This window comes from Emydura macquarii, unplaced genomic scaffold (genome assembly GCF_026122565.2).
Source record: "Emydura macquarii macquarii isolate MOO-44397 ecotype Brisbane River unplaced genomic scaffold, CSIRO-AGI_Emac_v2 contig_1039, whole genome shotgun sequence".
NCBI lineage: Eukaryota > Metazoa > Chordata > Testudines > Chelidae > Emydura > Emydura macquarii.
This window is the reverse complement of record NW_027131176.1, coordinates 707159-735109: the sequence shown is the minus strand read 5'-3', so window position 1 is coordinate 735109 and position 27951 is coordinate 707159. Positions and strand designations below refer to the sequence as shown.

General features: G+C 41.5%; 1 protein-coding gene across 2 annotated transcripts; it reads left to right on the top strand.

Moving 5' to 3' along the window:
• The first annotated feature begins 8105 nt into the window (after window positions 1-8105).
• ENPP4 (ectonucleotide pyrophosphatase/phosphodiesterase 4) lies at window positions 8106-25731 on the top strand. Of its 2 annotated transcripts, none has more exons than XM_067544933.1 (4): window positions 8106-8213; window positions 16654-17524; window positions 19069-19239; window positions 22400-25731. In XM_067544933.1, the coding sequence occupies exons 2-4, from the start codon at window positions 16687-16689 to the stop codon at window positions 22759-22761; spliced, it is 1371 nt and encodes a 456-aa protein (XP_067401034.1). In that variant the 5' UTR covers window positions 8106-8213; window positions 16654-16686; the 3' UTR covers window positions 22762-25731. The 2 variants fall into 2 exon arrangements, with proteins under 2 accessions (XP_067401034.1, XP_067401035.1); XM_067544934.1 differs by lacking the exon at window positions 8106-8213 and adding an exon at window positions 8780-8937.
• The last annotated feature ends 2220 nt before the right edge of the window (window positions 25732-27951 follow it).

The following is a 27951-nucleotide window of genomic DNA, read 5'->3' as shown; positions in this document are numbered from 1 at the left end:
TTGCAGATCTGACTATATAGCCACAAGAGAACACAGGAGATGCCATGATGTCATTGTTGAACATGACAGACACACATATACGTGTGATTTTCGGAGTATCGTTTTATAAGAAGTGGGAAGAACTGTGCAGGTAGAGTTCCCCTCTGTTTACACTTATTTCTTCAGATTAAAGGGACCCTCACTACTTAAAATCTAATAAATGTAATAAAATTAAAAATAGTTTTAGGTCCTACTTGTCACTTTATGGTTTTATAAATAACATTTTCTAATATTTTTATTTTTCTCTCTCTCAGCTGTGTGCAGGATCCACACAAACAACAGAGGATACTGACTGACTAACAGACTGTCCACGGGAAAATATAGACATAAGTGTACACAAAGCTCTGCCCAATGCATAAAATAAACTGAAAGAAATACAGAACAAATATTTTTTCTCTACAAGTTCAGTTATAGTAATCTAATTATTACCACTAACAGAATAGTAATAAGAAAATGTGTGATGTTAAGGAGATGATATTCCTTGAATTTTAAGAACAAATTTAATGCAGTTGATTAAGCTAGTAAGTTTTCACATCTTGTTTTTAGTTGGATCAAAACCAAAATTAGTTAGGAATTGTTTTTCATTAGTGTTTGGCTAGACCTACACAGAAAATAAGAGGGATTGCAGGCTGGGAACCATACTCCACTAAGGAATTTTGTCATATCCTTTGCAAATAGATGAAGTAAAGCACAGGTAACACCAGTGTCCTTATACAGAGCTTTTCAAGACAAAGTATCATTATTTTTATTGCAGTGGGACCAAAAATATGTGTTAGGTGCTCTATAGATTTAAAAAAAGAAAGTCCCATCCTGAAAGCCCTTACAATCTAAACAGACAAGAAGTGGAGAGTGGAATACAACATACAAGCAAAGTGGTCTGGGTGACAAAAGGCACACATCTTTCTAGTTCCTTGTTTTGATTATTTTTTCTAAATAAAAATAAAAATAAATTTTATTGCTGTCTCATTTTTGTAGACATTGTGGTATCTAGGGGTCTTAAAGACCTTGTCTAGATTAGTATTCAAAGTGTGATGTTTATGTGCTAAGACATTTTAAAGGTATATATAGTGAAGGCATGCTGCCTTTCATACGTGTTAAGATGGACAAGTAAAGTAAGCTTAGCTTTCAATAACTTCAGCAGGATTTTAAGCGCACACTTAAATGTTTTGGTGAATGGGGATGTAATTACTCACATTTTTAAGATTAAGCACACAGCTTTGTTGAATTAAAGCCAATAAGAATAGCCTTTTAACTCTGAAAATCTATCTGGATCATTGTAGGATACATCATACTTTAAGGAATATGTTAGAAGCTGGTAAAATGCCTGGTCGGTATGAAAAATAGGAAAAGGTATACAAAGATTAAATAGGTTAAAGGGCTGGGAACTTCCTCCTCTGTCCCCACACACTCCTAAGCTCCCCAAAATTTGCTATGCTATAGGATGACAAATATCTTTTTTACAAGAATACAATAAGGTCACTTAAAAGAGACATATCCCTTTTCTACTGAAAAATAGGCATGCAGTAATTCATGTCCATAAATACTTATCACTATGTCAGATTCAAATCAAGGGTTTTGTGTTTCTTTTTAAAGTCTGAACAGCTGCCAACATTCAAACTATTTATCATCTTTATCTGAATTCACCTGGGATGATTTATACACTCCTGTGGTTTGACACATCTGCTACACCTTGAATACTGCATGCAGTTCTGGTCACTCCATCTTAAAAAAGATATATTAGAATTGGAAAAGGTACAGAGAAGGACAACAAAAATGATCAGAGGTCTGGAACAGCTTCCACAGGAGGAGAGATTAAAAAAAGTGGGACTGTTCAATTTAGAAAAGAGACTACTAAGGAGGATACGATAAAGGTTTATAACATCATAAATGGTGTGGAGAAAATAAGAAAGTGTTATTCACCCCTACACATAACACAAGAACTAGGGGTCACCCAATTAAATTAATAGGCAACAGGTTTAACACAAACATAAGGAAGTACACTTCACACAACACACCGTCCACCTGTGGAACTTGTTGCCAGAGGATATTGTGAAGGCTTAAAGTATAATTGGGTTCAAAAAAGAATTAGATAAATTCAGGGAGGATAAATCCATTAAAGGCAATTAGCCAAGGTGGTCAGGGATGCAACCCCATGCTCCAGGTATCCCTAAACTTCCAACTGCCAGAAGCTGGGATTGGACAACAGGGGATGGATCACTCAATAATTTCCCTGTTCTGTTCATTCCCTCTGAAGCATCTGGCATAGGCCACAGTTAGAAGACAGGATACTGGCCTAGAGGGATCATTGGTCTGACCCAATATGGCCATTCTTATGTACATTCCAAGAACAAGGGTGAATCAGGGTTATGCTATTTTATTTATAGATTTTCTAATAGCTTTCCTGCATATTAGCAGTATGCCAGGTCTACACCTCCATTAACATTCAGAGTGGAGAACAGAGATTCCAAGGCAGGGACCGCACTGAACTCTGGGACCAGAGAAGCAGGAGCATTGCATGATGGGGGAATCTCTGCTCTAGCTGCTAAACGACCTATGCCTAAACACACCGAGCTCAGCATTTATCAGACCAATTCTAGTAATTGTAAGAAATACCTTTTCAATTTATCCACTTAGGACTAAAAAGGTCTAATAAAGAACATCGGATACAGGTAAAGAGTAAAAAAAACTACTTTTTATTCCTTTAATAGGTTTGCAAAGCTGGGCACAACTCCAGAACAAAAATCTGTTCTGAAAGGAGCGCGCCCCTCCTTTATTATTCAGCAGTATATATTTCCTATCCCGGCCGAAAGAATCCCTCCCTTCGTTCCCCATTGGCTGGGTACTAAAAGGTTTACACCTTTCGCGACCGCCTACTACATACATGGTCTTTTTCATACAAACATCATTCCATGTTCATGCTAATGAACCAATTTTCTGTGCAGGGTGTGCGATAATATTCTAACACCTCATTACGCATGCATCTTTTAGGGTGCCTTTTTGACCTTTTTCTAACGGGACTGTTTGTTGGCACATAGCCTTAGCAAAAGCGGGTAGACCTTGGTTTCTTCATCTTGTGGTTTGCCCTTTATCTGTATTCAGGCACTTGATGTCTGTTTGGCCTTCAACTTCTTCTTTATCTATTAGCCCCCCCCTTCTTTTCTTTTTAAAGCATTTCTTAGGCTTGAAGCTGATTAAGTAACTTTCTAAGTTAATATATGCATATAGCAAAAATATTACTTTTCTATACCTACAACTATTTTATTTCTTTTAGTCTTTTAACTTTTTCATAATGAATCCTTTTTGGGTACCCAAAATACTGAATCTGCCTGATTGTAATGTGAGCTCCCTTGGAGTAACATTGCCCATAGCCAGGAATGATCAGTTCCTATTGTCCAGCCTAAACAAAACAACTCTGGTATACTCCCTTGAATCATCATTTATCCATAAACAAATCTAGTGTTCTCCCTTGAACCATTGTTGCTTCCCTACAAAAATCCCTACCCAAGTTCAAAATTCTGTTCTGGTGCTTGGATCCAAAAGCTGCACCAACTCTACTGGAACGTCACCTTTTCACTGATCGTGTTGGGGGTTTTGCTGGTCTCAAGCGCTCCGGACCCTCTACAAAGAATACCTGGGAACCTCGACCGGGTCAAGTTTCACTGAGTGATGAGACCCCCCCAACTCTCTCTCTCTTACTCCAGGTATAACTTTCTAAACCTGACTTTTGTGATCAAATTTGAGCAGATTTCCCCAATACCCCAACTGAAACCATGTAATATTGTAACTGTTTCGTTTGTTTGTCTCTCCTTGTATGGTTATTACTATTAGTACCATTATAAGTTTTATATACGTGGCAATAAAATAACTTTTATGGTCAAGCTGGTTGCCATATGGTCTTCAAACTTCAGTTAGACTTTTTTCTTGATTTCCCTGTTTGCTCTGCAGCAATGCTCCTCTAACGTAAGCCAAAGACCCCTGTAATGCCCAAAAATCCTGTGGGGTCTGCTCATCTAAGAGGTTACTACCAGGACAATTGTGACATGAGATTGGGGACGGGAGAATGCTGAGTCTGTGGCATATGAGGGCTTGAAAGTGCTGATTGATTCTGCCTGCTCAGATACTCTGTTAATCTGTGTGTATGTATCGGACTGCATTTTATGGTTCCCCTGCTGAACTAAGTTCTGTGCGGAGTCCATGGTTTTCAACTGATTCTGGGCTGGAGGAACACAGCCTTGTGGAAACTAAGCCCTGTAGGGTAACCCCATTGAGGGAGGGACTTGCAAAAGGGAGAAATAGAGCTCCGTATAGAAAGCAGTGCATTGATAGAATTACAGGGACCTCAGAAACGTAACTCTAATAAATAAGCACACCCCAAGGTGATGGGCAAATCTGGTAACAGGCAGGTCAGCATAACATACCAGCCCCAGTGTGAACATGAAGCTCATCAAAAAAAAATCAAAGTAGTTTTGAATTCACGCAAGATTCAGTGTGAATGTACTAAAGGCATGTTATCTAAAGCTAATTCTAGCTGTTTACCTCCGCTGAAGATAATAGTTAAGCTAAAGATAAATGTGGCTCCATTTCTCTATTTTTGTGCTCAAATATCAAATTAAAATAAGACTATTGAAGCTTCAATAAATTACCAGTTTATTCTCACAATAAACTGCTAAGGTACATTTCAATTTTCACTGTTCATATGTTCTGTTGGTCTGATTCTATCCTTACTCCCATAAGTGTAAATCCAGAGTAACTCCACTGACTTTAGTAGAAATACTAATCTTTATTAGCACCTTTTATATAGATGGGGAACTGAGGTACAGAGAAGCGCTATTTCTTTCCCAAATCACACAGCAATTAAGAGCTACTGTTTCTGGAATCTATTACTTGTGATGACATAGAACTTGCCAGAGAGTGAAACTGAATATTCATGGCAAGACTATAGACTTTAAAGTTGACTCAGGAACTGACATCACGGGGCTTGTCTACACGTGAAATCTTGTAGTGGCTCAACTGCACCACTGCAGCTGCGCCACTCACTGTAGCACTTTAGTGTAGACACTGCCTACACTGACAGCAGGAGTTCTCCCATCAGCGTAGATAACCCACCTCCCTGAGAGGCAGTAGCTAGGTCGATAATAGAATTCTTTCATCGACCTAGCACTGTCTACACAAGAACTTACGCTGGCTCAATTATGCCTTTCAGGGGTATGGATTTTTCACACCCCTGAGCAAAATAGTTATGCTGACCTAATTTTCTAATGTAGCCAAGACCACAGCCATCTCTGAGACCTTCGTCCCCTCTCAGGCTGAAGTCACCTGACATAGCTCTGACTAATCCTGGAGGTATTCTGAACAGCATGGGCCAGTTCACACAGAAACAATTTACAAAGACAAAAGCCTTGCATTCAGAGTGCATGAGATCAAAGCCTAACAATCTTCTCAGCTGCAGCATGGCAGCAAGGGCCTAGTGAGAAAGGTTGAAGAACTCAACAAAGGATTTGATGATACTTGGACTTTTGAAAGGAGATCCAGTACAAATCAACTTAAGAGACAATGCTGAACCATACAGTGTACAAACCCCCTACCAGACAGTCCTTGGAAGAGACGAGTTGGAGATTTAAGCAAATTCAGAAGACATCATTACCTGGTCATAGTGGACTGTTTTTCCAGGTATATAAAAATAATGTACTTGAAAGACATAACCTGTGGCAATGTTATCTAGAAACTGACGTGCACTTTTGCTCACTTTGGTATTCGAGAACGACTAGTGATGGACAATGGACCACAATTCACTGAATAGAATTTAAGTAATTCCAATGAAATATGATTTTGATCATATTACTAGCAGCCCACATTACCCAAAGCGAATGGAGAGGTTGAGGGAGTTGAACAGACAGCCAAGAAAATCCTACATCAGGAAGATCCATTCCTTGCTCTTCTGAGTTACAGAGCAACATCAGTAGTGTTTACTGGATATAGTCTAGCACAATTCCTGATGGAAAGAGAACTCAGAACTACTGTTCAAATTTTGGAAAAGAACCTATTTCCAAAATGGTCAGACATGATAAGAGTAGCCAAATCAGATAAAAAGGCTAAAAGAGTTTATGAACATTTCCGCAAGAGACATTATTCAGTCAGAGAACTGCCAGCTCTAGAACCAGGTAACCTTTTTTTTTTTTTTTTTAAAAGCTGTATGGAGAAAAATGATGAACAAGTCCAGCTGCCATAAAGAAAAAGATTTCAGTGCCCAGATCGTATGTGATCAAGATTGTCTGGGGACAGTTCAACAGAAACTGTCGACATCTAAAATTTGCTCCTCAGAAAGACCAATCAACAGAGATGTACAGTTGGAGGATGTAGTACAAGAAAAAGATTCAATGATTCCAAACTGACCATAGTCAACCATTGTAACACCCCATGCTCTGGGTATTTCTAAACTTTTGACTGCCAGATGTTGGGAATGGACGACAAGGGATGGATCACTCGATGATTGCCTGTTCTGTTCATTCCCTCTGAAGCACCTGGCACTGGCCACTGTCAGAAGAAAGAATACTGGGCTAGATAGACCATTGGTCTGACCCACAATGGTCGTTTTTATGTTCAGGAAAAATTAATGAAGATTTTTGCCCTTGAGAAGGAAGTAAATATGAAATAGCATACTGCCCTTATTGAATATTTGAGACTCAAGTTCTACACACAAGCAATGACACGTCAAAAAGCAGGAAGGGGTGGATTGAGAGGCAAAACAACAGTTGCAAAAGACAATCCCCATTGGTGGACCAAATGCAAATGAAGTTTTGACATCAGACCTGGAAATCAGTCAGACTGGAAGTCACATGATCCAACAGAATAAACTTGCATTATAAAAATAAGAAGAAAAGGAATTTAAAAATTCCAAATTAAAAATCACAGTAAAAACCATAACAAGTGTCATACTAAAAACATTGCTAAAACTAATACCAACTATTTACTTTTAAATATTTTATGAGTATTTGCTATGAAAATAAAAAATAAATAGCACAATGACATGCATCCACACAATGATAATAAAGGCAAATAATGAAGCAGTAAGAGTAATAACACTGATTAAATAACATTTTAAAAGGAGCAAAACTATACTGAAAATAGATTAGAAGGAATGGAGTGAAATTCAGGGAATCAGCAGCAGATGAGACACATTTGTGAACTGTTAGGGGACATATAAACTGAGAAGGAAGTCTTTTAAATACCCAAAATGTGTGACACACAGCCTGGGGGTAGGGGGTATGTAATATATTTCACTGAATCAAGTCTCCTGTAGCACCTCAGCGGGTTGAATCAGACAGGGAGGAGCTGCCGGGTCTAGGCATCGGGGTACCTGTGCCTTTAAAAACCGAGCCCTAGGAAGCAGGTGCTGAGAGGGGAAACACAAAAGCCCCTCTGTGCCCCACCCTATGTTTGCAAACACCCCCGTGGGATGAGCCCTCTGCTGTAACTGTCATCCCCTCTGCCCCTCCCTGGCCGGGGTTTTGCCCTCTGCCACCAGCTGGCACCACCCCTGGGCTGAACCCCGGCTCCTACCCCCATCCCTGACTTTGCCCCTCACAGCCCCTTTTCTGCCCCTGCCTCCAGCTGCTTGACACCCCGGGCCAGTAAAATTCCGCCCCTTGCCCAGACCTAGCCCATCCCCCCCCCCCTCATTTGCCCCTTTTTAACCTCTCTAAAGAGCAGGCAACAGAATCTGACCCCAAGTAAGGGCAGCGTGATGAGGTCACGACAGCGGCTTCAGCAGATGTTACTGAGCATGCTCAGTACATCCTAGATAGCAAAGTCTGTCAGGGAGCCGTTTCTGGCACTACTCACCGCACCACACCGCCCCGTCCCCTCCCCCACACAACAGCGCCCCGTCCCCTCCCCCACACAACAGCGCAACACCTTCTTCTTCATTTCCCCTCCGTTCCAGAACCCACCCGGCCAATCAGGCCACAGGCTTAGGGCGCTCTGACCAATCAGAGCGCCTCCGGCTCTGAGTTCCCCTCCCCGCCCCCGGTAGCCTAGGGCGCTGCGGTTCGGTTTTGGCAGTTAGGGGTCGTTGAAGGAAGAGAGGTGGCTGCAGGGCGCGCGCACGGGACGCGGCTGTCTCGCTCTTTCTGCCCTTGGGAGGAAGCAGCGAGCGAGCCTGGGGTCTCGGAGGGGTAAGTTGAGGCTCCCGGCTGTGGTGGGGGCGGGTTGGGGGAGACTCCGCCCCCCGGGGAGGGGTTTGCAGAGGGGTCTCCCCTCCCCCTCTCGGCAGTAAACCGACGACCCCTTCCCCATCCCATTTCTCGCCTGGCTTCACGGATGCCTGGTAGTGGTGGGGGGTTGTTTCTTTCCCGTACTCCCTTACCCCCCCCCCCGTCGGTGGCACGGGCGCCTGGTGGGAGGGGGTGTCCCCTATATCCTCTCCCCCAGTCACATGCGGTCTGGTGGGTGTCGCACCCCCCTCCCAAGGGCCTGCTGAGGGGCTCGCTCCTCGCTCCACTGCCGCCCCCGCCCTCAGTGTCTTGGGTGCCCGGCTCGGCAGGCTGCCCTCCCCTCCTTGCCTGCGGGGCCAGTGGCATGCGGTGTCCTTCCTTGCTTCCCTGAGGGAAGCGGGGCTGGGCACCTGTGACAGTCGCTCCGTTTCCACCCAGAGCCGGCTGCGTTGCAGGGGGAGCTGAAGCGCTCCCCGTCCCCTGTCAGCGTGTGGGGCTTCTGGGATCGCCCAGAAGGAAAGGTGTTCCTGAAATCCATGTCAGGGCTTTGGCTGGGGAAGCTGGAGTCTAGATTTGTTTTCAGACCATGACACAGGTTGGGAACAGAAAATGGAAGTGTAGTGTGGCCACCTCGATGAGTTTGTGAGACTCTGCATGTGAAATCACCTATCCTGGGGATGGTTTTGTAAGTAAATGTCACTTCCGCAGCCAGAAATTGATACTGTATTTTTCCTTTCCCTGTATCTTGTTTCTTGGGCTATGAAAGCTGGTATTATGCAAGATTTGTGGGTATATATTCTGAAATTAGATTGCCAGCTTATTTCCTAACACTTTCTCACAAAGTGAAATGAGTATTAGGTTTTTTGGAGGGTTGAATCGCAGGTAGCTTCCCTTAACTGCATAGGAAATAGGAATGTTCTTCTGACTGTCAACTAGCTTAGATCCCAATTTTAGATATATTAAAATAGTTTTGCAAATTTTTTTAAATTCATTTCCATGAGTATGGTGTTGGAATGTTTAAATCCAAAAGCAAAATCCCATATAGTATTGTGAATTCAAATGCAACACATTGTATTAAACAGGAAGTGAAACTGACTGGTCTAGTGTCATTTTTCCAAACTGAGTAGCACACACAATGAAAATATAGTAAATTAGATTTTTTTTATGGATTCCAGCATTACTAACGCCACCACTTGAGTTTATTAACAGAGGCAGGGAAACTATTTTAACACCTTTATCATCTGTAAAGGCAATCCTAAATATTTTGACTCTAACATTTTAACTACAGTTGTAAAATTCTTACTTAAAGAATGGTCAATACTTTGTAGCCTATTCTTGTGAAAGACTTTCAAATGAATGGAAAACCAAGATTTAACAGGTATACATAGCCACAATGTCAATAGAATTATCTATCAATATCTCTTCTAACAATTAGAAGTAAAAGGTCACTTGTAGACCAAAAATTTAACAAAGAGTTTAGAAAATCTACCTGTGTCATTCTAAGGTGACTCTTACTGTGGTATGTAAGGTTTTGTTTGTATTAGGGATTTTTGCACCAAGGTAGCTACAGCAGTACAAAAACTCTTCATGTAGACAAGGTATTGGCCCTGATCTCCTTCTAGCAAAGGCTGTTGCCATAAAGAATTTATGAAGACAGACCAGGCTGAAATTCTACTCCTTGATGCACCATGTAGTCATGTTTGTTGATGTAATCATGTTTGTTAATCAGGGGTTGCAAGAGCTTTAGTTTTGGCACTCTTTAAGGTTTGGGAATAGTTTGTTCAAACAGAACCCACGTTAGGTCACGGTTTTAGATTGAAATTGTGGTTCCTCAGCTGTCAACATATATATTCCACTTGTGCTAATTAGTTCCCCACATTTCATTAAACTACATAAAATTCATGAATATTAAAAAAACTAAATGGGAAAAAAATGTCAGTTTTCAAGGCTTACGTTGCTGTGTTTAAAGTAGCAACACCTATTATCCAGGTGGCTTAGCACTTTCCAGGGGTATTTTAGGTAAAAGTCATGGACATGTCACAAGTAATAAACAAAAATTCACGGCCCGTGACTTTTCCATGACTTTTGCTAAAAATACCCATGTCTAAATCTTAGCTGCTCCTGAGATGTCGCTGCTCTGGGGGGCCCTAGGGTGCTGCTGCTCTGGGGGATACCGGGGACCGATGCCTGGCTTCAATACAAATCCTTAAGCTAAGGGGGAAAATAGGTAGCTTTAATGAAGCTAAGCCATCTTTTAGAATTTTAAGAGCACTGGTACCTCAGGGTTTGAAGTAGATACTTGGAACTTGGCAGTGGAAATAGTTCTGTGGTGAGGGAGGTACCATTTGCTAATCCCTGATTTGGCTAAACTACAAAACACAGAAAACTGCCTCTTGCATATGTACAGCAGAGTTTGTCGGAAGCATGCTGTTGAAATTCATCTTCAAGCAATATTGCTAGACTGGCCTACGCTTCAGGAATATGTCATCTAAATGATATTACAGGAGGATTTGTGCAACCTGGAGCTTCACATCATCTTTCTTAGCGATTTATTAGGCAATCGTAGTCCTTCCTACAGAGTCCTCATGCCACCCATGCTACATTGGAGCCATCCTCTCTGCTCCAGGCCAACTCTTCCTGTCTGTTACAAGGCATAACCTTGTAAAACATGCCTTCAGAATTTGCATTCCTGTTTTCTGGATTAATGAATGGTCTGGTGATGTAACTACTTGTTGTAGCATAATGTGTCTACTCTAAATTCTCTCTCATTGGAAAACCTGACTTGTAAAGAATTATCAGTCTGTTATAGTGGGTGTGTCCAAGAGCTAGCTTTGAGGAAGGTAAAACTGCTGGTCAATTTGGGAATGTTATCCATGAAACAGTCAGGGGCTTGTCTGCAAACAGTTATTTTGCAGCAAGTTGGGGTTTGAATCTACCTAGTGCTAGCCGGCTGTGGACTAACTGTCTGTATGAACCCTACTGATGTGCATTAACAGTTTGTTAATGTGCTTTGATCTTGTCGTTTCATAGAAGACTAGATCAAAGTGCATTAGTAAACTGTTAGTGGACATCAGCCTAGTCCTCAGATAGTTAGTGTGGGGTAGATTGACAGCCTAGCTTTCCACTAATTAAATGTTTGTTTCTCAGGAGGTCCCCGCTCAGTCTTCTTTTCTTAAGATTAAATATTCCCAGTTTTTTACCTTGCCTCTTAGGTCTGGTTTTCTAAACCTTTTATCACCTGTATTGCTCTTCTCTGGACTCTCTTCAGTTTGTCCAATCTTTCTTCAAGTGTGATGCCTAAAACTAGACACAGTACTATTCCAGCAGAGGCCTCCATAGTGCTGCGACAATTACTTTACATGTCTTACATACAAATACTTCTGTTAATAAACCCCAGAATATTATCCTTTTTTTTCTTGAGTGCCTCACGTTGGCTCGTATTCAGTTTGTAATCCACTACCGCCCCCAGATCCCTGCAGTAGTACTGCATTGCTAGTTATTCCCAATGTGTATTTGATTTTTTTGTTTGTTTGTTTGTTACTAATTGTAGTACTTGTCAATTTGAGACCAGTTCTCCAATTTGTCAAGGTCCTTTTGGATTCTAATTCTGTCCTCCAAAGTGCTAGCAACCCCTCCCAGTTAAGTGGTGTCCACACATTTTACAACCACACTCTCCACTCCATTATCCAAGTCATTAATGAAAATATTGAATAGTAATGGACCTAGGATGGATGCCTGCAGGACCCCACTAGATATATTCTCCCATTTTGACAATGAGTAATTGATAATCACTGTTTGAATACAGTCTTTAATGAGTTGTGCATCCACATTATAGTAACTTCATTAGTAAACCACATTTCTATAGTTTGCTTATGAGAATGTCATGTCAAAAGCCTTACTAAAATCAAGATATAACACATCTACTGCTTACCCTTAGTGAATATGGGTATGTCTACACTGCAGTCTACTTTAAATCAACTTTCACCCACTGAACTGTAGAACCTGCAGGAGCATGATCACACCACACTCCTTGTGTTGGGCTCTTGCGTCCCCACTTGCCATGCTTGGGTCGACATTCAAAGCAGTGCACTGTGGGTAGCTATCACACAGTGCAACTAGCTGAAGAGGCTTTTGGGATGCTTGTCTTCCTCCCATGATGCAAGGTGCTTCTTCCCCCTCCCTTCTTGTCCCAAACAAACTGCAAATGCTTTTTCACACTGTTTTTCTATGCCACACATGTACCGTTGCCGGAGATGCATGGAGCCCGCTCAGTTCTGCACTAACATTGTGAGCATCACATATACCTCATGGCTTATCCTGCAGTATTTTCAAAGGTGAGACAGGAGCCGCAGGATGGAAAATAGCAATGTTACGGAGGCCGTCCTGCTACAAGCCATAGAGCAAAACAATTCCCATTTGCTGCAGGCTGTCACGCATCATCTTCAGTCCGTGGAGTACCAGTTCTGGTCCCGGGAAGCAAGCACAGACTGGTGGGATCGCATCGTTATGAAGGTGTGGGATGATGAGCAGTGGCTGCAGAACTTTCATATGCGAAAGGCCACTTTCTTTAAACTTTGCACGGAGCTGTCCCCAGCCCTGAAGGGCGTGAATACTCACTTCAGATCAGCTCTGACAGTGGAGAAGTGAATGGCCATCACTCTGGAAGCTGGCAACCCCAGACTACTACCAGTCAGTTGGGAATCAATTTGGAGTTGGTAAATCCACTGTTGGAGCTGCTGTGATGCAAGTGTGCAGAGCCATTAATAGACTTCTGCGATGAAGGGTAGTGACTTTGGGAAATGTGCAGGACATAGTGGATGGGTTTGCTCCCAAACTGGGGAGTGGCAGCAATAGATGGCACACACATCCCTATCCTAGCACCTGACCACCTTGCCACAGAGTACATAACCAGAAGGGATCCTTCTCAGCGGTGTTGCAGGCCCTTGTGTTTCATCAACATCAATGTCAGGTGGTCTAGAAAGGTGCATGGCGTGTGCATCTTTAGGAACTCTGGTCTGTTCAATAAGATGCAGGCATGCACTTTCTCCCTGACCAAAAAATAAATATTGGGGATGTTGAAATGCCAGTAGTAATCCTGGGGGGGATCCTGCCTAGCCCTTGCTCCCTTGGCTAATGAAGCCCTATGCCGGGCACCTGGACAGCGAGAAGGAGCGTTTTAATAACAAGCTCAGCAAGTGCAGAATGGTAGTGGAATGTGCATTTGGGCGTTTAAAGGCCAGATGAAGATGTCTACTCACTACGCTTGACATCTGTGAAAAGAACATCCCATCAGTTATATCTGCATGCTGTGTGCTCAATAATTTGTGTGAAACAAAGGGTGAAAATTTCCCCCAGGGTTGGGCCATGGAGGCTGATAGGCTGGCTGCAAATTTTGCGCCGCCAGATTCCACTGCTACACTCAGAGCCAACCGCGGAGTGCTTTGCCTGTAAGAAGCATTGAAAAACTGTTTTTTGCAATGAACCACAGTAATGTATGTCTCTGCTGTGCCCTTCTTTCCCACCCCCCACCCTTGCACCTGCGGCCCCCTCCCCTTCTTTCCCTGCCCAAGCTATGAAGGAATAAAGACAGATGTTTTTTAAAGTCTCAAAGTTTTATTTGTGACCCGTTTCAATGGGGGGAAGGGAGGATAAGTTAACATTGTAAAGTGTCACTGTGCAAGCAACTGTTGTTGTATGCAGTTCTTAAAGGGGCTGTCGCGTCTTTCTGCTCGCCTCCACTGGTATGGAGTGCAGCACGTACTGCATCCTGTTCGGCCTCCTCCTAGAGCGCTTGGAGGTGGGGGCTGGTAAGAAAGTGGTAGGCAGTTGAGGGTTTTGGAGGGACTGCAGAGGGAGTCTGTCCTGCCGCTGCTCTTCCTGGAGCTCTACCAGACGCCTCAGCATGTTGGACTGATCTCTCATAATACGCAACATCTCCTGTTGTGTATCACACTCCTGCTCCTGTGCTGATCTTCTGTGTTCCATGTCCATGTCTGGTTTTTCAGACAAGGACATCCTCCAGGCTCTGAGCTCTGTGTCAGCAGTCATGGAAGCGTTCATTAGTTCTCTGAACATGTCCTCTCGTGGGGGTCTTTTTCCACTTCCTAATCTGGGAAAGTCTTTCAGCAGGAGTTCTGCAAGGTGGGCTGAAGGCCGAAGTGTAAGAAAAGCAAAGCACAAAGTTGCCATTGTTAGCTGACCCAAAGTAGTAAAAGAAATGTTACGATATAAAAAGAGCTCCCCTTCATGTTAACAAGGCGAAGCCCGACCCGCATTCCAATCTGTACGTATCAGATGGGTCGGAGTGGCATTCCAGACATTGTAAGCAAGGGGCCCTTGCATCCATTGTGGAGAGCTTTCATTATCACTAAAATCCACAATCCATACTTGAGCAAGAAGAGGGATCAACAGGCTCCCTTGTAACATCCCAAGGACCGGTTTGGGAGGAGGTAGACAAAACAGATTAGAGCACGCTGTGGGTGAAATGTAGCCGCAGAAAACATAGGACAACCAGTGTCCCGACCCATAACGCCTATAGCAACAGTGCCAGTAGTAGGAATTGTCTTGGGGAGGCGCCCAGGGACACTGTCCATAGCAGAGGAATAACACAGAGTGACTGTATTGCCTGGGTATTTTAAACTTGTGCCATCTTCCCTAGGTGATCCTGTGTGATATCCGTCTCCTGAGGGTAATGCAGGCAGAAAGGGAAGATATGCTGCAAGAATCGGATGCTTATGGCCCTTATGTGCTATGCTGTGTTCCGCGATGATGCCTGCTCATTTAATAGCAGAGTGGTGGGGTAAAGTCTCCTACCATGGCAGGAGAAATAAGGCTGCCCTCCCCAGAAACCTTCTGCAAAGGATTACAGATTACCTACATAAAAGTTTCCTTGAGATGTCCACAGAGGATTCTCGGAGCATATTTCTGCACATAAATAGTCTGTTCCGGGAGTAATCCCCCACTGAAATTTGCCAACACCCAGGAACACAACTTCCTTTTAAGAAGCTGGACTGGGGACATAATTGCAAAAATTAGATTTACCACACACACTCACCAGATGTGCCTTCCCTGGCATCTCGATCAGTCCCGCTGTCCTGTGTGTGGCAGGGCTGCTCTGGGGTAACAAAGAGGTCCTGGCTCTCAGGGACAATGGATATCCCACTCTCCTGCACCCTGCTCTCCTCATCCTCTTTGTCCACAGAGTCCTCCTAAGTCATTCTGGACTGGGATTCTGCGGAAGTATTGATGCTGCGTGATGGCACATTGGTGGGGTCACTGCTGAGAATCACATGCAGCTTCTCATAAATGTGGCATGTTTTGGGCAAGGAGCCAGAATGGCTGTTAGCTTCCCTAGTTTTCTGATAAGCCTACTTCAGCTCTTTGATCTTAACGCGGCATGCTGCACGTCCCTGTTGTGCCCCTTCTCCAACGTGTTGCGAGATAGCTTCTTGTAGATATCTAAATTTCTTTTGCTGGCTCGGAGCTGAGCCAGAACAGACTCTTCGCCCCACAGACTGATGAGATCCAAGACCTCTGGTTGACTCCATGCTGGAGTGCATTTGGGCCATGCAGTAGCCAGGGGCTGTTCAACTACAAAGCTCTCTCCACGCTGTCCAAACCGGAAATGGGAATTCAAAATTTCCTGGGGTTTGAAGGGAGGAGCTATTTCCTGTTCACATGGCCACGTTACAGCAGAGTGTGAATGTCTAGAGCAGTCACAACAGAGCATTATGGGATACCTCCCTGAGGCCAATGGTGTCAATTTATGTTGTGCTCTGCCTACACTGCCGCAAATGCAACACATGGAATTCAACTTCAGCGCTACGCCACTTGTGGAGGTGGTTTTATTAGGTCGACTTTTACTGTGATTTAGATCGGTGGAACTTACCATGCCAGTGGGGAGACATACTTTAGGGGGTCGACATAAGCGGCGTTATGTCGACCTCCATTGCCAGTGTAGACCAGGCCTAAGCCAGTAACCATGTCAAAGAAGGAAATTAGGTTGGTTTGGCATGCTTTTGTTTTTGACAAATGCATATTGGCTATTATCTATTGCTGTATAATCCTTTCAATGATCGTTGAATAACTTGTTCCACTATCGTTACAAGTATGAAAGTTAGGATGACTGGTCTATAATTAATGTCCTTGAAGTGAAAAGTTCAATTGCTCATGTGTTTAGGTAAACACCTAGGGGCCAATTCTGCTTCTATTGATGTCAATGGAAATTTTACCACTGACTTCAATGAATCCAAGATTGGGCCAGTAGTGATCTCACAGTTAAAACCCTCTGTAGAAAGACACACATGCAAAATTTTAAATATTTAATATAGCTACCTAAGCCATCTCCAATGTAACAAATATTTTAGATAGCATGTATAATAAGATCTTTTTCATTTTTCAGGTACATCAGATTGGCTGCTGGAAATACTTTGAAATGTTGTCAGCAATGAACTTAATGTTAATGCTCTTTCTTTCTAGAATCATAGCCTGTCATGGTGATAATCCTAGCTATGATTCAATACAAAAGTTACTTCTGGTGTCCTTCGATGGTTTCAGGGCTGACTATCTGAAAAACTACAGACTTCCTCATCTCCAGGAGTTTATTGAGGATGGTGTGTTGGTAGAACATGTTACAAACGCTTTTATCACAAAAACTTTCCCAAACCATTACAGCATAGTGACAGGCTTATATGAAGAAAGCCATGGCATTGTGGCTAACGAAATGTATGAAGAAGATACAAAGAAGAAGTTTTCACAGATTAATTATACAGATCCTTTCTGGTGGAATGAGGCAACTCCTATTTGGGTGACAAATCAGCAGCAAGAAAATAGAAGAAGTGCTGCTGCAATGTGGCCTGGTACTGATGTAAAAATTAACAACACAATGCCTCATTTTTTTATGAAGTATAATTATTCAGTAACATTTGAAGAGAGAATGGAGAACGTTACTATGTGGCTGAACAACTCTAACCCACCGGTTACATTTGCTACACTCTATTGGGAAGAACCCGATGCAAGTGGGCATAAATATGGACCAGAAGATAAAGAAAACATGCGTAAAGTATTAGAACAAGTGGATAAACACATTGGTTCACTTATTTATAAACTCAAGGCATTAGGATTATGGGAGAGCATTAATGTTATAATTACAAGCGATCATGGAATGGCCCAGTGTTATCCAAAAAAGCTGATTAAACTGGACGAATGCATTGGCCGTGGTAACTACACTCTCGTAGACAAGACACCAGTTGCTGCAATACTGCCAAGAAGTAGTATGTATATTTTTTTTCAGTCATATACTGAGAGTGTTAAATTTTGTCTCTCACTGAGAATTTCACATTGTGGTAGATTACTCACAGAAGCTGAAAAGACAATGCAGTTCATGTTGCACTATTTAGGTAGAAAATAGTTTAGTTTATTCATTAACCCATGAAGGGTATCTGTTACTTAAAAATAACTGGGCTGTAGTAGTCAGTGATGTACTGAGGGTCTCTGGTGCCTGGGGGCCAAGCCTACATTTGCGCCTCCCCGCAGGCCTCACGCGCCCCTCAGTGCCTCCTGCGCCCCCTGCCCGTCATGAAGGGGCAGGCCAGCATGCCTCTCCACACTTACTTGCTGCTCCAGCCCGGCGCCACTCGGATGGGGTGGCCTCACCCCCTCTGGCCTGGGGGGAGGCGCCGGGCTGGCCCTTCATGACACGTTAGAGCCTCCTGCGTCTCTCGCCTCCTGTGCATCATTAAGGACTGGACCAGCACCCCCCACAGGCCAGTGTCCAGAGATCTGTTTCCCCCCCCACTCATGGTATGCCACTGGTGGTAATGAAGAGCACTTGTTGAATAGTTAATATTTAACCAGCATGCTGTATAGCTCTGCACATTGAGGGGTTCCAGTGTGACTTATTGCTAAAGTAGTTATGGTGGAGTCTTCATCACTGACAACTTTTGAATCAAGATTAGATATTTTTCTAAAAAATATGCTCTCAAAATTATTTTGGGGATGTTCTATAACTTGTGTTATATGGGAGGTCAGACTAGATCACAAGGGTCCCTTTTGGCCTTGGAATCTGAATCTATCCATTTGTTATTCATGCTTTTCATCCTTTGTTCACCCTGTCAGTTACTCAGTTATGTCATAGATATTTACATAGTGCTTATTATTAACTTCATTGGGGATTGAAAATTATACTGATCTGAGGTTTAGGTCTTTTATATCACTAGTTATAATCTTAAACCACATAATTTTTATTATCATTTTGCCTCTTTCATCCCCCTTCAATTACAGTCTGATTTCAGTGGTCAAGTCTTAAATTAATAGAGCTAAAACTAATGCTATATGAAAGCTGGAATTCCTTCCTTAATACCATTATATGCTAATCTTTAGTCATGACTATCAAAATAGGGCCAGAAGTGATGTGGTTGATGAAAAATGATCATCAGAAAAACATGACTGACTTTAATGCGAGGTTCACCTTTTAAAAAAAAAAATCCAGTCTCTGGCCTGTGATGATTGAATGTTAGAGAGAAACTATATTTGTACCTCAACTTTGGTTCTCTCATCAACAAAATCTGAGAAGCTATTAGAATCCCAGACTACAAAGCAGAGCTTTTGAAGGTGAGGATGGTTAAAGCAGAAACATGGCAAAGTCCACACTAATATCCGCAGTACTCCATCAGGTACAAGGGTGACACCCCCTCTCCTTTGGTTTCAAAAAGAGTTATTTAAAAGTTGTATTGTTTATAGATAACTACAATAAATGGACAAACTACATAGATAACTGAATAGTTGCTGTTTCACGTGCTGTCTATTTTCTTTGCAGACAAAACATACGTATATAACTTACTGAAAAACTGCAGCACTTCCATGAAAGTATATCTTAAAGAGGAGATTCCAGACAGATTTCATTACCAGCAGAATAAGCGCATTCAACCCATAATTCTGGTTGCAGATGAAGGCTGGACGATTGTACAAAATGAGTCCCCTACAAAATGTAAGTGTGTTTGTCCTTCATGCTCCTGCTGGCTTATATTGTTAAACTCTTTTATTTCTGTTGTAGTAGTACCTCAGGACCCAATCAAGGATCAGGACTCTGTTTACTGTGCATATTACAAAACCCCACAAACACTGGGTTGACAATTAGACAAAATGATAGATAAATAAAACAAATGTGAAGGGCGTGGGAGGACAAAGTTATAGCACAGACAAGTTTGTATGCATAAATCAGCAGTAACAATGGTCTCAGTAGCCACAAGTTATGATAGAGAATTTAGACCAATATGCTGAGCAGTAAAGTCAGATGTAGTGTAAGCAAAGTGTCTGCCTTCCATAAATTTGGGTAACCAGAAAAGAAAAATATAAGCTTGCTGCCCAAAAAAAAAAAAGTTACTTTACCTTAAGTCACAAGCAGTACATTTCATGATAGTACTTATTGCTCTGGAACTTTGCCACAGCCATCTATCTCCTTGATGAATCTGACCGTAACAAATGGTGGTTGTCCATAGAGAATAACTTAAAATTGGTCATCTGCACTGCCACCACATTCCCAATTTCATCCATATTGTTGCATAGGATGTAAAGCTGTCCTTCTGTTCCCTTCATGTAGGCGGTAATAGCATATTCTCATGAATCTCTTCTTAAGAGGAATCCAACCACTTAAAGCTGCCTCAGTGTGGGAAGGTGGTGTCTGGCTCACCAGACAGCTAAATACTATGCATTTAACTACACAAGATATGCATGCCCTCCACGTATACTTTCAAGTGCACAACTGACAGCTTAATGGAGTTAGTCAATGGATAGTCCCAAGTTCTTTTAATGTTGCTTTATTTTTCTACTAATACCACCAACTACCACTGCCACCATTCCTATTTCTAGCAATATTAATAGATGAATTCTCCTGCTTAAAGCTCAGTGAGGGCACTTGGTAGGAAAAGGTCCCTTCAGAATAAATGAGTGCATAGAAGCAAAAAAAATAAATTTAGCTTAAACAAAAGCAAGCAAGCAATTGGTGGAAGTAATTTATGATTTACTCCAACATTGACATTACAAAACAGCTAAACAAAATAATACTAGAGATACTGTCACGGGATCATAAGAGAATGTAAATAACAAAATCCCATATCAAAATCTGAATTGATTAATGATACTGTCAAAAATGCACTTTGGACAGACAAACTGCCACCAGGAATTAGATGTACTGGAGTTAGATTTGGAACTCTAGCCTTGTGCTAGAGAGCACTGTGAGGAAAAAGTTACAGTCGAGAGAGATCTTGAGCAAAGATGTTGTTCAACTTTAATGTGTGTGATAAATAGAAGCGTTTTCTATTGTATGTTCTACAGAATCTCTTGTAAAAAGCTTTCCGAGTTGCACATACATTCCATTGTAGCATTACAGGGAGAAATTTGCTAAGGCCTGGAGCAATTGAAAAATCCTGCCTCATATATGATTTGTTGAGTTGCTCAGGTCAGGAAGAAACCTTGGATGAAGACTCTATTGTGTACTGAGACTGAATATATTCAAGCTAATGTGCTGCAAACTTTTAGAAAGTAATAAGTAGCTGTCTCTTTAATTTTTGTTCATATATCTAGTAAGAGAAGAAGCCCCATATGTTTTGTGATCTGTTTTGCTGACACATCCTGTAGCTTTCACAGTTAGAAATAGCACCAACTCTTTCTATATCTTCAGTCTTTTGAATGGTCAGTCATAAAAGAATATTTTAAAAAGCACTTTTCCTAAGTCAGTGGTTTTCAACCTTTTTTCATTTATGGACTTTTTTGGAAATTTCAAATGGAGGTGTGGACCTCTTTGGAAATGTGTTGTCTGTATATATAGTTGAAATCTGTTCAGTCAGTTTATAGTCTGTCTTTCACGAACAACTTAGACATAGGCCACAGACTATAGGTTGAAAACCACTGTTCTAAGTGTTCAACAATCAATGTTATTCCTATAATTTATAAGGGCTTAGAAAGACAAACCCTTGTCATGAGTACAGAGAAGCTAGAAGTGGCAGAACAAACATTTTTATATTGCCCTCTAGAGAATCCCAATAATTTGTTCCAACTGTTTCGGTTAGAAGGAGGCAGCCATGACCCTTGCAAAGAAAAAAATGTATTTAATGTGCAAATAGCAACCATTGTGTTGGCATCTTACACAAGCTTAAAGCAAATACAAAAGTGTCTCTAGAATAGTTGCTATAAAAACCCACTATTCTCTGCTGTTAGGGTGAACAGCAGATAAAGACCTGATTGAACAGTGCTTCTACTCTGCATCGTGAAATGCTTCAAATTCTGAGCCTGGCAGACTACTAGGGATGGGTTTCAGATGCACAAGAGAGGCTTGGTTTTGGTTCTGAAGAGTTCAGTCCATTAACCAACAACCTGAGTGACCCAGGAAAGTACAGCTGTTTATAGCTGGATACAGGGAAGATGTTTGGGTTTTATGTTAAGTGGGTTCCAGAGCATTTAGGCCGTCTACAAAAGGTGGTTTGTTTGCATTCTAAATAATGTCATAGTCCAGAATTTGTTTATCCTAAAGAAACAAACAAGATTGTTTACCCCCCTAAAAAAAACCCAAAAACTATCCTCTTGCTATGCCACATTGCTAGAATCCTAAAAGTTAGACCTACAATATAATTTGTCTTAAATGGATTATTGCTGCAAAAACAAAACAAACAAAAAAACCACACACACACACACACACACGCACAAATTGCTGCATATCCTGTATGTGAACTAGAGGTTAACGTGCATATTAAAACTGTCTTGAACTAGTAAATTACCTATCTTGACCACTCTTTTAAAAGAACAATTCTGGCTACAACCCTATCATATCATAGACAAGGATGACAATCACCTTCATAATACAGATATTTTTGCCTGGATTCAAATTTCAGGGGAGGTGCAGTGTATGTAGGGTTCTGCTCTAATCTAAAGAAACTTCTGCAGAGTGCACTGTTAATTTTTAAGTAGGAAACTTTGCTATTAAAATATTCTTGTGACATCCATGGATTACTATAAGTGTTGCATTATTTTACTGTTCCTTTTTTAGGAATAGGCAACAGTTAATGTTATAGATGACAAAGTTTGTAAGCAGCTTAGTTTCTGTTAGTTTACAACATTCATTTATATTTGTTAACTTTGCATTTCTCCTTTAGTAGGTGACCACGGCTATGACAATGCTCTCCCAAGCATGCATCCTTTTCTGGCTGCTCATGGTCCTGCTTTTCACAAAGGCTACAAGCAGAACACAATTAATACTGTTGATATTTACCCAATGATGTGCCACATCCTTGGATTAAAACCTCAGCCCCATAATGGAACCTTTGGCAACACCAAGTGCTTGTTATCTGACCAGTGGTGCGTAAATCTCCCTGAATCAATTGGAATAGTTGTTGGTGTCCTCATGGTGTTAACTACTTTGACCTGCCTTATAATAATCATGAAGAATAGACTGCCCTCTCCCCGTCCATTCTCCCGACTTCAGCTACAGGAGGATGATGATCCCTTAATTGGATAGCAGATGTAGGAAATCTAGCCTCACTACATAGATATTGGTGTCTGGAAATAAGTGGTATATATAATCTGCAAGTTTGCTTATCATTCTAAGATGCACTTTAAAGGGTACTCATTTAAAATTGCCTAAAATGTACAGATAAACCTGTTAAACTGTTTGCCTATGCCTCTTGACTAACAATTCAGTAACAAAAGGAAATTACACTGAAGGGATCCTGTGTGTCCTGCTGGAAAAGGCATTTAACAAGATAAGGATGTTAGTTTTTCCATTCAGGCCTTTACACACTTGTAAAGCAAAATATCAACTATAAACTAGCTAGGGTAGAAGTCTAAGTGAACTTTAAAATTTGTATATTAAACTGATTGCATTTTGTATTAAATTTAATAGTGGTGATCTCTTTACAATTCTTGCACTCATGTATCAGTTGGAAAAATCTGTCCTGAGTTTGAAAGACTTTAAAGACCAATGGTTTTCTGGCTGGTGTATATTGATTGTTCTTGGAAACAGGGATTCTAATTTTTTACATCCAAATAAACCAGCATTAGAAATTCAACACTGGTGGTAGTTCTCCTCTGCAACTATTATCAGTCAAGTTGTACAATGTTCAGTGTTTTAACTAGGAAGTAGTGTAGTCTAAAGTACAGGAATGGGTAAATAGATATCAAGTTTCTTGTCCCACTTTTGACTGACTTTCTGCATGGCCTTGTGCAAGTCAGTTGACTTCTCTACCACAGTTTTACCATCTGCAGAATTGGGATAACACTTACCTACCTCACAGAGTTGTTGACTTTAATAGTTTAATGTTTGTGAAATATTTTGGGATTCTCAGGTGCAGGTCTTGAAGTACAAAATACTGTTAGAGAGGAATATGAAAATATTTCTCAGATACCCCCTACTTACCTATATGCAGTCTTTCCATATACACTTTAAAAACAATACTGAGTTTGGGATTTTTTTTTTTAAATGGGGACCCCTCACTTCAGGATTCACAGCTTAAAACTTTAAGCTTTAAAGCTTAAATCATGTTTAAAACATGATTGTAATAACAAATGAAGAAAAACTTGGTTTAGATGCTGAAATAAAGATCTACAAAAGCAATGGGATTTATCCTATGAACATGGTACCTTTTTGGATCTTAACAGATTAACAGCACAATTTTAAAGTGCATCATAATGGCAGGTACTTCTTATCTGAAGACTAGATAGACAGTTTTGGTGAAGGAACATCAAAGCTCAAATGTCTGTTTTGTAATACTTGGTGTTAGCCGGTGGTTTTACCCTTACCTTGAAAGAGTGAACTTGTCTTTTCAAAAACGTGTTCAAACTCATTTATGTACATGGGAAAAGATGTGCCGATGTTAATCATATCATCTTCAACTAGGAACATGCTGGATTTATGATAGCTTGTGCTTAGCACAAGATGTAAGCCAGTAAAAACCAAAAAACTGAACTGTGTATCTAATTCTAACAGTGTGTGATTTATTTTTACTTTTACTTTCACAAAAGATTTAGAAGAGGTTAATAAAATATTAGCCAGAATGACCCTATGTCACCTTGCTATTAAGAAGAAGTTGATGTTAGAGCTGTACAACAAGTAGACCTGAGTTGCATCTTAACTTTTTATTTCCTTTGGGTTGGGTAGGGAGGCTAGAAGTACTGTGAAGCCAGCTTTCTTAGGCTTAAGCAGCAGGGACTTGCTAGTTTCTGATGTTGACAACTGAGGGAGCCAAGTCACATCTGCAGGGCTTGGGGAGAGCGATTTTGAATGAAATTTTGTAAAGCACCACTGTTACTGCTTGGAGGAAAAAAACCTAATTGCTTTTTTGGGGGGTGGAGTCTTTGCTCCATCTGGTTTACCCTTTAGCAAAACTTTCTCCAAATCCATCTTGTCTTAAGCAATGTTTCATTTAAATCATACACATTAATGATAGTTCTTAGAGTTAGAAGACAATTTGTGTGTTTCCAGTATAGCATTTCATGCAGTGTTTTCATAATACTCAAGCTCACCTCATCAAGATTATAGTTACCAGAAATACAAATATTGACTAAGGCCAGTTTAAAAACTTACCCCACAGAACACTGATCCAATCTGAAGTGGATATATTGTTGCAGAAGTTATAAAAGGAATCTTTGACATGGGGTGGGGAGGAATGCTGTGTATAGTTCTTTACACTCCACAATCACCCTCTTGATGGGGATGGTATCGAATCCACATGGTGGGTCACAGTACAACTCCCCTAAAACAGAGAACTTGTGCTATCATTTAGAAATACTCTTCTAGTAAAATAGGCCTTAAAAAAATCTAGTACTAATCATTGTTGCTGATAAACAATGATTTCTGGGGGTAAAAAAGGAGATGGTTTTGCAGTCAAGGTACGTAACTTCAGTTGCTGAACTTGCATACCAATCACAGCGTAGATAAAGTGTATCCACTGAAATTACTTGTCATGCACCTGACTATTTTCAGCCACTAAGATCTGCATATAGTTTCCTGTATTAGTGATGCAGTATGTTTGCTATATGGCACTTCACTCCCAGGCTGATGATCAAGGTTGGAAGAAAGCTCAAAGTGCTGAGTGTTGCCTTTGAGGGGTGCCTTGCTGACACTGGGAGTGGCATTGGTGGCTTCAAAGGGAGCTGCATCTAGTTGTCCGGGGTAGAAAAAATGGAAAATGAAGGGAATTAGACTTTCCCACCTCCAAGACAGAATGTGTGTATATAATGTGCTTAAGATCAGACTATTTTTAAATGGCTAGTGCCTTATAACATGATGAAATATTTATATTTTGATTGTATGGTTTTGGTTCCTGTGGAAAGATTTTGCATATGTGAAATAAATTTTAGTACGTGTCTTAATTTTTCTTAAACTGTTATTCGTTTCCTAAGTAAAAAGAATCCGGCATGTTGCTCATCTTCTTGGAACTGATATAGCTTTTGCTGTTACAACATGATGGAGCAGACTACAATCTTTCATTGGGAAATGCTACGTCCAAAAGAGGCTGTTGCATCTACAAAAACATCCATTAAATTGTGCTAGGCATATAAGCAAATTGGCAAGCTAGTTTTTTCTTGCCTTTAGCAAAAACCTTGGCTTTTTTAATTTTTAACCTTTGTAAAGTAGAGAGAACTCTGCTGAAGGGGCAGGGGCAATCTCCTCTGCTACAGTCTAGATTTCAAATCTATTTTGGGCTATAGAGGAGAATCAGCTCCTAAAAGCACTTGAGACAGATAGCATCTCTCTGTGGGCTGGGCAAAACTACTGTACTGAAATGCAAACTGAATTTATTCTTCCAGGTCAGATCCTGCCATCCTTGCTCAGCCTGAGAAGTATCTTATTACAACCATAATCCTATTGGGCAGTGGGCTATCTGTGCATTAAGGCGCTAGTCAAAAGTAAGGGTTTTAGAGTGCTTCTTATTCTAGTTGTAGTGAACTGACCTCATTCTACTCATGCTGAGTATTCCTATTAAAGTCAGTGGATTTCTGAAGCTGCTACCTTGCTGCTAGTAGGTAGCACACTCTCATCTTTGTCTGTCAGTCCAACTTCCAGCCTTTATCTGTACCATACATTTAAAAGGATGAGGGCAGGGATCAATTAATGTTTCGGATTCCTGAAGTAGTTATATGGGCTCACTGGGTACAATTCAGCCTCTTGACTAATACTAAGTATTGAGTAAATACCCCTGGTAAGCAGAACACTTGAACATGTGTAAATATCATAACATGCATGTGCTCATCTGCAATATCCCTACAGCATTTCTGATGCACAGAGTCTGATGACTACATTCAGCTCTAACTATCTCAGCTGATCAAAGGCCCTTTCTTTGTAGTACTGTAAATGGGATTGCATTGCCCCTGTTCACTACAGGCTCTTTCTTCAAAAAATCCTACAAACTATGGAAGCTTAAGTGACCAGGTTTAAACATGGTCAAATCCACGAGGTTCCAGGAAACCCACCCACAGTTCATAGAATCATAGACTATTAAAGTTGGAAGGGACCTCAGGAGGTCATCTAGTCCAACCCCCTGCTCAAAGCAGGACTAATCTCAGCTAAATCATCCCAGCCAGGGCTTTCTCAAACAGCAGCTTAAAAACCTCTAGAGGGAGATTCCACCATCTCCCTAGGTAACCCATTCCAGGGTTTCACCACCCTCCTAGTGAAAATTTGTTTCCTAATATCCAACCTAGACCTTCCCCACTGCAACTTGAAACCATAGAACAAGGAGCAATCATCTGTTATCATTGAGAACAGCCTAGCTCCATCCTCCCCGGAACCCCCTTTCAGGTAGTTAAGGCTGCTATCAAATCCCCCCTCATTCTGCTCTTTTGCAGACTAAACAAAGCTAGTTCTCTCAGCCTCTCCTCATAAGTCTTGTGCTCCAGCCCCCTAATCATTTTTTTTGCCCTCCGCTGGCCTCTCTCCAACTTGTCCACATCCTTTTTGTAGTAGGGGGCCCAAAACTGGATACAATACTCCAAATGTGGCCTCACCAGTGCCGAATAGAGGGGAATAATCACTTCCCTCGATCTGCTGGCAATGCTCCTATAATGCAGCCTAATATGCTACTAGCCTTCTTGGCAACCAGCGCACACTGCTGACTCATATCCAGCTTCTTATCCACTGTAACCCCCACAAGACCTTTTCTGCAGAACTGCTGTCTAGCCCATCGATCCCCAGTCTGTAGCTGTGCATGGGATTCTTCTGTCCTAAGAGCAGGACTCTGCACTTGTTCTCGTTCAACCTCATCAGATTTCTTTTGGCCTAATCCTCCAATTTGTCTAGGTCATTCTGTATCCTTTCCCTACCTTCCAGGGTATCTACCACTCCCCCTAGCTTAGTGTCATCTGCAAACTTGCTGAGGGTGCAATCTACCCCATCCTCCAGATCATTTATGAAGATGTTGAACAAACCCAGCCCCAGGACCGACCCCTGGGGCACTCCGCTTGTGACCAGCTGCCAGCAAGACATGGAGCCATTGATCACTACCCATTGGGCCCAATCTAGCCAGCTCTCTATCCATTTTATAGTCCATTCATCCAACCCATACTTTTTTAACTGGCTGATATTACTTACTGATGTATACTCTGTTCAATCAGTGTATGGCACTATCACATAGTTTTTCTTTTAAAATTGCTCTTAAATTAATTTTAGTGCCCCAGGTGCAGTCTTTGCTGGAGAACAGTACTGCAGCAG